This window comes from Rhamphochromis sp. 'chilingali', assembly GCF_963969265.1.
Source record: "Rhamphochromis sp. 'chilingali' genome assembly, chromosome: 17".
In the NCBI taxonomy this organism is placed as follows: Eukaryota; Metazoa; Chordata; class Actinopteri; order Cichliformes; family Cichlidae; genus Rhamphochromis; species Rhamphochromis sp. 'chilingali'.
Genome location: NC_137944.1, coordinates 28,637,716 through 28,647,796, shown reverse-complemented (window position 1 = coordinate 28,647,796; position 10,081 = coordinate 28,637,716). Strand labels below are relative to the sequence as shown.

The 10,081-nt window shown below is 40.5% G+C and overlaps 1 protein-coding gene across 1 annotated transcript; it reads left to right on the top strand.

Annotated features, from left to right (window-relative positions):
• The first annotated feature begins 338 nt into the window (after positions 1-338).
• eif3eb (eukaryotic translation initiation factor 3, subunit E, b) lies at positions 339-9,727 on the top strand. Its single transcript, XM_080862257.1, has 13 exons — positions 339-497; positions 956-1,073; positions 1,753-1,870; positions 2,018-2,060; positions 3,165-3,269; positions 3,376-3,501; positions 5,127-5,251; positions 5,574-5,700; positions 5,791-5,892; positions 7,884-7,993; positions 8,278-8,380; positions 8,558-8,692; positions 9,394-9,727. Exons 1-13 carry the CDS (start codon positions 408-410, stop codon positions 9,430-9,432), a joined length of 1,341 nt encoding a protein of 446 aa, XP_080718383.1. The 5' UTR covers positions 339-407; the 3' UTR covers positions 9,433-9,727.
• The last annotated feature ends 354 nt before the right edge of the window (positions 9,728-10,081 follow it).

The following is a 10,081-nucleotide window of genomic DNA, read 5'->3' as shown; positions in this document are numbered from 1 at the left end:
GAGTGGGTGTCCTGACAGGAAAAGCCTGCTTGGTTCTCAGCCCAGACTGTGGGATGGCCACCAGAGCCTTGGTCGGGGACCTCAGGTCACAACCGGGGGCGCACAGTGGCAGAAAATCTCAACTATATTTTGTTGCGAGCACAGAGCGGGCTTAAAAGTCAACATTAAATTATTTTTATATAATTTAATTAATGGCTATTTAATTAATGGTTAACCAAATGAAGACAGGCAAGGATAGATGAATAGATAGATAGCTGGACTAAGGAGCCAAAATGAATGAAGCGCTCACCGGAAATGTGATGACGTCGCTTTAGCGGTCTCAAGGTCGGGGCGGGGCTCTGAGTTTCTCTAGCAGAGCCTTGTTGTCGCTCTTTTGTTAATAAAGTTTGCTTTTGAAGCCAGTCAAGATGGCAGAGTACGATCTCACCACCAAGATTGCACATTTTCTGGACCGGCATTTGGTTTTCCCTTTGCTGGAGTTCTTGTCTGTGAAAGAGGTATGGAGGTTTTTGCGTGATATGTGTAAAAGTAAAATGCAGTTGTTTATTGGCGGGGTTTATAGGGTGAGATATGATTGTGGCCGGCAGCGATGCGACCTAGCGAGCTAACTGGCTAACAGTCACGTTAGATAGCCGGTCATCTAGCAGCTAACAGCTAGTTTGCAACTGGGTATACACTTTAGTCCTTTATAACCAGATTATTGTTTTAATGCTAGTTGGCGACACCATAAGTGGTTAGAAAATGTATAAAACAGGCATGCAGTAGGTAACTGGCTTATGATTGTTACCCCGCGTGTTAACTTATAGCTTAGCGACTATAGTGAGCACATAGCATAACAGCTGACTGAATGGGAGGAACCCCATTCACGTGTCTGCTGTGATAATCTGGCGTTTCATTATTTGAATTCGCGTTTCAAAGGGAACCAATCCTGTGAATATGTGTGTTGTTGTAACAGATCTACAATGAGAAGGAACTCCTCCAGGGAAAGCTGGACCTACTCAGCGACACAAACATGGTGGATTTCGCCATGGATGTGTACAAAAATCTGTATCCGGACAAGGAAATCCCACACTGTAAGAAAACAACTCAACACTTTGCTTTGTTACAACACAGTAAGAAATGTTGTACCACAGACGCATTTGATTTGTTCACAATGCCTCTCACCACAGATGGGTTACAGACTCTTTAAGCTAGCAATGGTTTTTCCGTAGTTATACAGAGTTTTCTTGTGAATAAAACAAAGCGCTCTTGATTTTCCACTTAAATAATTGATTCAGGTTTAATTTAGTAAAGCTTAAATGCATTTTAGTTATTTAAATGGGTTACAGTAATGTGCTTTATGGTAACACAAACTCTTTACTTTAACTATACGGGAACCAACCATTGGGGTTGACCAAACACATAACAAAGGCCCCTTTTGATCTAGGAGAAAACCATCTTATCTTATGTATTGTTTCCTTAATCTTTAAGTTTAAGCAAAGTTTAGCATAGAAGCCAGACCTTTGTAGTGTAACTTTAATTACTGTCCAACTACTGATGAATCACACTTGGACAGTTTAGAGTTAAGAGATCATGAAATATTAGTAACATAATATGAACTTAGGTGGTTAAAGTTATTTTTAAGTTACATTTAAAGGGAACGTTTTGCTTTGGTTTTGTAGTGTCCTGCATTCATTTATTTGTTTTCAGCCAAAGTAAATCTGTCTACCTGCTGCTGATTTGTTTTTGATGTGTTTTATTGTTCTGCTTCAGCTTTAAGGGAGAAGAGAAGTACTGTAGTGGCCCAGCTGAAGCAGCTCCAGTCAGAGACGGAGCCAATCGTCAAGATGTTTGAAGACCCGGAGACCACTCGACAGATGCAGTCCACGAGGTCAGAAAAATTCATCTCTCTCAGAAGCCTTGTTCATTCTTCACTGCAGCTCTGATCAGATTACTCTTGTGATTTTTATTTATGTGATCTGTGAAAGTCGTCTAGCTGTTTGACATCATCTCATCTGTTTGTTTTAATCTTCACCAGGGATGGGAGGATGCTGTTTGACTATCTGTCAGAAAAGCACAATGTGAGTATTTAAATGTTAGCTGTGTATGCACAATGTGTTTCATATTTGGTAAAAGGTGCACTGCATTTTAATCTTGGAAGTTGGGAGCTAGATGTGTGCTTTAGTTTCCATAACAACCAGCTGTCACAGTGAGCCAGCAGGACTGTTATCCAAATCTGTGAATCCTTAAACATCAAACATGATGCACCAGTGTGCTCATTACTAATTCAAAAATCAGAGTAAATACTTGTTGATTTCTAATTAATTTCTTTCCTTAATTTTAGTCTTTTAATCTAATGTACAGATAAATTACAGTTCTTATTACCGACTAGTCAGTGCATGCCAGCATTGTCCACATCGTGTGCATTAGAAAAGGGGGCTTGTTGTCAGGGAGGGGAGGGCTTTGTTTTACTAAAAAAGATGAAAGATGCTGCCACATTCACTAATCAGCCACTTGCTGTCAGCTTTCCAGCCTCTCCCTGTCAGATTTCTTAGAGAGGAAATTGATGGTAGCACTTTTTTAAACATGCAGCATTGATTTCACTGTACTGCACAGCTGTAGACTTAATATAATTTTCATTTTAGCCTGAATCAAGAGGATGTATAATCGACTAGTTAAACAGGAGAAAAACAAGATCAGATGATAACTCTAGTAGTCTGAAAACAGAATAAATGAGACAATGTTAAACATTATGAATATTGTGCCTGTATGTAAAGGCAATTTCAACCATTACTCAGCATTTAAGCATTTAATTGACTACTTACACACATCCTCACTTGATGTTATACCTTTTTAAAAATGACAGTTTTATCCCAAAAGTTGATTTTGTTCATTTAGATTTCATCGCTCATCCAAGAGGCTTCTTTGGTCTCAGCTAACGAGCAGTGGTGCTGGTTTCTGTCGTTATTCAGCAGCATTGTTTATAAGGCTGTGGGAAATCATCTGAGACTGAAGACGTTAGTTTGAATTGAGTGAAAACGCAGGTTAACAGAATCAACTTTGGGGGATTTTATTACCAAGTTCACTGATTATGCTTCAAGACAGTTTTATTATCGTACAGGTACTGATGGAAGAACTCAGTGAAATGTAGCTTCCATTTTAATCGCCTATATTTTACTTCCTAGTTTCGTCAAGAATATCTGGATACTCTTTACAAGTACGCCAAGTTCCAGTATGAATGCGGTAACTACTCTGGGGCTGCAGAATACCTCTACTTCTTCCGCGTCTTGGTAAGATGTGAACTTATACACTGTGTAGTAAATATGAAGTTGGATGCCTTTAATTTTTCTTAAACAGCACTTGGTGTGGTTTGATAACTTGTTGCTATCTGCTCAGGTCCCCTCAACAGACAGGAACGCACTGAGCTCCCTGTGGGGAAAATTGGCTTCTGAGATCCTGATGCAGAACTGGGAAGCAGCCATGGAGGATCTCACTCGTCTAAGGGAAACTATCGACAACAATGTAAGAAAATAATTAAAGAGATTGTTTGAGGTGCACATCCACTTCTCTGGTGTGCTCAAAAAAGTTGCATAACTTTGTTTGTTTTTTTGTTTTGTTTTTTAAAGTGCATTAAGATGCTTTTCTGATCGGCAAACATTTGTGTCAAACGCTGGTGATGAATTAAAGCCCCCAGTCACACAGACAGGTTGCCAACCTGTGGTCGATATAGAAAACGCTACAACAAAGGTGGATGTCAAGGCGACGATATACCTGCTGCTCGGTCTGTGGCTTTTCGTAAGACTTGGGACCACGCCATTGTTTTTTGTAGCATTTCACTCGTTGCTGGGTTTCAAAAATGGCGGTTTCGATTTTTGTGAATGCAATGCTCCCACGATTCATTGACTAACTGACCAGCCAATCAGTGGCACATCAATGTTACATTTTTAGTATCTGCTCGGATCACTTGGAGCCCCAGCTGAGCAGGTTTTGGTAGCAGGTACTGTGACCTAAAACCCTGAAAACTATGATGAACCGCGGTGCGTCGATCCAAGTAGGTACTAATGGAAAAGGGGCTGTAGTGTGACCGAGGCCTCAGTTTTGTGAATCTTGAGTCACACTGGCAGCAAAGCTTAAAAGCTCTGGCCAACCATGCTGTTCATGAGAGGCCATAGAAAGAGTTTCCTGGTGGTTTGTTTTCCACGTTTATGTGAATATAAAATAAGAAAGCACCAAATCCTGGTTAAGCATGATTAAAGTGTGTTTTACCCTTGGGTTTGCTTGGGTCCCTGTGACATAAATTTCAGCATCTGACAGTGAGCGTGAGGGTCCACACAGACGTCTGCGTGTCTGCCTGTTTTTTGTGACTTGTTCATATTACAGTACACCAACCATGCATGGGAACAGACAGTAAACTTTAAAGAAGTATAAGAGGAATGACTACTCAGACGTCAGGTCTCCAGCTTTTCGTGTCCACAACAGAGTAAAATCCAGGCCTTCAGCTACTGTAGCCCAGCTTTAGAAGGGAGGACGGTACACCTGATTTCTCACTTTCATCATGAATAGAAACTAACTTACTGAGTCACATTTAATGCTGCTTGCAGGCAGCAATGAATGCTTTTTCCCCACATTCATTAGCGCACACTACTTGATGGGTATTGGCGGACAGATAAAACCGTGTGAAGTCAGAGCATTTGCCTGTTTTCAGCTTTTTATCTCTCAGCCGTAAAACGCAGATGGGAGAAGTTTGTGAATGCAAAAACTTGACAATAAGGCCGTGTGGGATTTTAAAATTGATACCGTAGGTGCATCTACTAATCTTGGAAGAGTCGAATTTCAGTGACCCGATCTCAAGTTTGGGGTCGAAGGTCAACCTTTCTGAAAATCTTGTGAAAGTGATAACTCCAGAAGGAAGTCCCCAGGGATTTTCACATGTATACCATATGTGCATCTTCTAGGATGTTCTTTCATGTTCTTCTTTTTAAACTCCTGTGTAGTTGTTGGTTTTAGGTTTATAGTGGCAAAAATAATCCCTGGTATACAGACCAAGCTGTGCTGATGCCTGGCGTGTGGTTGTGTTTGCCGTATGCTGCGGGAAACCCCGGCCTGATGTCACATTTTCTCATGTTTTTTGTTGTGTTTCCTTTCAGTCTGTGAGCTCTCCACTCCAGTCACTCCAGCAGAGGACCTGGCTCATTCACTGGTCCCTCTTTGTGTTCTTCAACCATCCGAAAGGCAGGGACAACATAATCGAGCTCTTCCTCTACCAGCCTCAGTGAGTCACTGTATAATCAGTTATATCACAGAACAGTCATCTTTCTAATATAATGCCAGGCTTGTGCTCAGGCCACTGATGCGGTCATCTGCTTATGTTGGATGTTCCATCCTCAAGGACATTTGGACATCATTTTTTAAACCTTTGAACATTATTGAAGATATTACTAGTTTGACTGCCACCTTACTTTTGTATTATCAGTTTCTCTTTATGTGAATGCATTTTCTTGGTTCTTTTTTGAAATATAATGACTGCTGATACTACCAATTTAATTGTGAAGAATAACTTTTGTCTGGCTCCGTGCTGCCTTTGTGCTTTTCAGATACCTGAATGCCATCCAGACAATGTGCCCGCATATCCTGCGATATCTCACAACCGCAGTCATCACCAACAAAGATGTACGAAAGCGCAGGCAAGTTCTCAAGGACTTGGTGAAAGTCATTCAACAGGTAAGACCGAGAAACTGTTGATTATAGTAATTATTTCAAATGTGCCTTGAGGACTTAATCAACATGATGGCTTCTCTCTCACGCCTGAAGGAGTCCTACACATACAAGGACCCAATCACGGAGTTTGTGGAGTGTCTCTACGTGAACTTTGACTTCGACAGCGCACAGAAGAAGCTGAGGGAGTGCGAGTCGGTAAGAAAAGCATCCTGAGCGTCCTCGTTCAGTTTTTCGTCTTTGACGGTGTGCTTTTGTCATCGTGCACAGGCCTAAATCGCCCCACAAAAGTTGGCTGTCAGCTGGGACTGAGGGGTGATATGAAGCCCCCCTCAGCCTTGGTGCTGTGATCTCCTGAGTCCCAGGCATTTAACTTTGCAGCTATTCAACCCAAGCAAATCCATGTCTGGCCTGATTTGCTGGCTCTTACTTTTATTCAGTTTGATTTTCAAAGCGGAACAGCTGTCAGATTTCAGACTCTGTTGCCTTCTCTTTAAAAACCCTTGACTTCTATTTTGCAGTTGTGCTCGGGGACCACTTTGCACATTCTCGAAGCACTCTCATCAATTCGCTTTTAACCCCTCTTGTATAAATTATGCAGCGCTGGCAAAGCCTTCAACTATCCTGTCAGATACACAGAGTGAGCGCAATGATGGAAGAATGAAGATAGTTCATTAAGAAAGTCTGTTGTCATGGATTCTGTTGGTTTGTAACACTCAAGAGGATATAAATTTACATTTTTAATTTTTCTTTCTCTGGAGATCAAAAACTTGTCTTAATTACTGTATAAACATGATTGCTTTTGTTTTGCGGTGTGCAGTTTGAGGATTAAAGTCTTGTTGAGAACTTGATTGACAGGAAGTAGTTGATGTCTGCACGGCCCTGCTTCGTGTCCTCTATGAAATATGAAAACAATCAGTGAGCTAGCAAGCTGCTTCAGTGTGGCTGAAGTGGTGAGTGACTTAATTTATTACACAACAGCTGTTTGCGAAATGAAACCACAATATCATCTGTCTGTCATCGGTGTGTTCATAAATCTAAACTCTTGGAAGTTTGAGATCGCTCAAACATCCTTCCTCTGCGCTGCCGCTTTTATTTTTGTAGAAATGCAGTCGCAGCCTAGTAGTACTCTGTTTAGTGACAGATTTCTAATCATTAGGGATTTGAATGATGTTGGTAGGTTTTAAAAAACTGTTTTGTGCTCTCCAGTGATGGTTAAAAGGGCCGAATGTCCATGTGGGTTAAATTTAGTCATGACGATGGAGTTAAATACTGTGTACCGTACGTAGCTGCAAGAATGAGATTCTATAAATCTTAACCAGTGTTGTTGTGAGTGGTTAGTTTTTAGTAAAGACTCTGCTTTACCAGCTCTGATGCATTGCTGTCATAACCTCAAGTCAAAGAAATGCTTGACAGAATTTCCCAAATAAGTCTGTAGTGATCAACACAGGACACAACTTCTGTATTAAGCGGTTCTTTAAACGGTCTTAAATATTGCTTGGACAAGCACCATCCACAGCTTCGTCAGTCGATAGCAGACAGACCAGCAGATCAAACAGCTCTGAGGCACTAAATGAAAGAAAGCAGGACTTAAATGTGTAAATGTGGCGTCTGCAGAGTTTACTGTGAAAGTGTGGAGTTGATTCAGTGCGCTACGTACAACCTGAGCTAATTACTTTTGTAATGCTCCTTTTGTGTTTTTATTTCCCTTTTATTTCGTTTTTAATAGAAATTTGCCATCCACTGCTGTCTGCTGTAAATATAAAAGCATTACTTACTTCAGCTGCGAGTTCTGACAGCCCTGTGTGATTATACAAAAAAAGCCTCTGTAGAAATGTGTGCTGCATCGTTACTTGGATGGTTTTCACTGAGATATTTTAATATGCAGGTTTGAATAACCAGTAGCTGAAGATCTAAATCGCAGAAAATATTTGCCTGCACATAATGTGTGGCTGCCATGTGGTGGTATTATTATGCTCTGAATATACGCACCTTTTCAGCACTGCAGGGTGAGGGTTGTAATCTTTCGGGGCAGAAATGTAGTTATTTCCTTGCTGAAAAGCAAACCCTGTATTTGGCAGAGGGGAACTAAAAATTGCTCATTTGTAGAACATTCGGTCTTCTGTTTGTTCCTGGTATGTATAAACCCTGATGGATGCTCACCACTCTGGTGTTTTTGTCCCTGTCAGGTTCTTGTGAACGACTTCTTTCTGGTCGCTTGTCTGGAGGACTTCATCGAGAATGCCCGACTCTTCATCTTTGAAACCTTTTGCCGCATTCATCAGTGCATCAGCATCAAGTATGTCAGGGTTTTTTATGCAGTGTCTTTATTTCTGAAGTTATAATTGCTTTTAGAGGAAAAGTTTTATTTTTTTAAACCTACAAGATCTGTAAACTTTTTGTGCCCAGTTGATTCATATTCTGAACTTGTTTGACCTCTGTGCTCCCATATTTATTTACTTTGTTTTTTTTAACCTCGTGTCCTTGTTCTTTTAAAGTATATTCAAAAGCAGACTTTTGGATTTAACCAGAGGATATTTACTGAAATGAAACGCCTCGTCCTCTTTCACTCTCTCCTCCCAGCATGCTGGCAGACAAACTCAACATGACGCCTGAGGAGGCGGAGAGGTGGATCGTCAACCTCATCCGTAACGCCAGACTTGATGCCAAGATCGACTCAAAACTGGTGAGGCTCTGCATTCGCTGATCCAGATGAGCTTCAAATCACTGAGCGTAAACAGCCATGACTGCTGATTTGAGTAGTAACACTGTGTATTTCTTTGCTTGTCAGAGCGCTATTTTTGAAGTACTTTAAAATCAGTCCTTGAGGGGGGAAATATTAATTCCTGCGAGTGTTTCTCAGGGTCACGTCGTGATGGGCAACAACGCAGTGTCGCCGTACCAACAGGTGATCGAGAAGACCAAGAGCTTGTCCTTCCGCAGCCAGATGTTGGCGATGAACATTGAGAAAAAGATGGCACACAGCAGCAGGAACGAGGTAATCTGAGGACTTTGCACAGGGATTAAAAGATGTCACCCATTGGTCGTGTTTGTTGTTGCTGGAAGACAAAATGAACAGCACAGTGAAGCATTTCTGTTTGGTCCAACAAAGTTAAGAAAACTAAATTTTCTTGCAAACATCATGACAGCATTTGATTGTAACGCTGGCAGCAAACCATCATTTCTATTCAGTATTTTATTCAAGCCTGAGTGAATACTGCAGGATTTTTATCTGTGCAGGATAACAGTAAGCATGATCACTCGTCTGTGATTTCATTTTTAAAAAACATATTGGGACAAGTGAATTAAAACACAATTTAAAATGCAAACGTTTGTGTTTGTATTTAAAGATACAAATGTGTCTCACCTGCCTAATCATGTGTCAGACGCTTTTCCTTCATGCTACTGCCCTCTGGTGGATAAATGTGGAAAAACAGGAGCATATATCTCATTGTATTTGTCTCAGTTCGTTATAATTATGGCTCCTGGTTTTCTTTTCCTTTTTTAATTTTGCAGTACTTCAGTAGTTTTTGTAAGATTTTATTATTTTAATGTGAACTTTTTTCCCAGCTGTCAGTCAGTTTGACAGAATAGCTGGCAGGTATTTTTTATTATGATGGTTCCTAATTTGGAACAAATTTCTTGTTACCTTTGTGTTTGTTCTCTTTTTGATGTGTTTTTTTTGTGTCATTTCCTCAGACACCAAACTGGGCTGCTCAGGACTCCGGCTTCTACTGAGCATGAGCTGAAACGAGCATCAGGAAGATTCGGAAGCCTCTCGGGATGTTATTGAAGCTTTTTATTGACAGATTTGTCGGTTTATCCACCGTTTTTATTTAACTGCCTGTCATTGAACAATAAAAGCAATGAAGCGAGGCAGCTTATTGACACTCAAGATGTTACATGATAACCTATTTATAATCTGCTATGAGTAGATTTATTTTTATTTGTTTTTTAAGATGAAGCTTATTTCCTTGCACTCTGAAAGTAATCATCTAAAAACCTACATGACAGTTTACATTAAAGATTTCTGCCCCCCCTTTATTGATGTCCTATGTCGTCTTTCAGCCACTAGATGGCACAGTTGGTTTACTTTTCGTTTGATGCTTGCAGATCTGCAGACAGTGGTAACATTTCAAAAGTTGCACATCTGTAAGACTGCAATGACTTTAATTTTGAGTTTCTATGATTTGCTGACAAATGAATGAAACTTGTAACTTTTGCAAACACTCGCTGTTAGAGGAAAATCTCTCATAAGGTTAAGCGTCAGGTGCAGCCTTGGATCATTTTCAGTTCGTGTGTTTCTATTAATCCTAACATGCGGCGTTTTTGTTTCTGCTCGTGCAGTTATTGTTGAACCGCACCTTTTTCTAAAGATTGAATGACA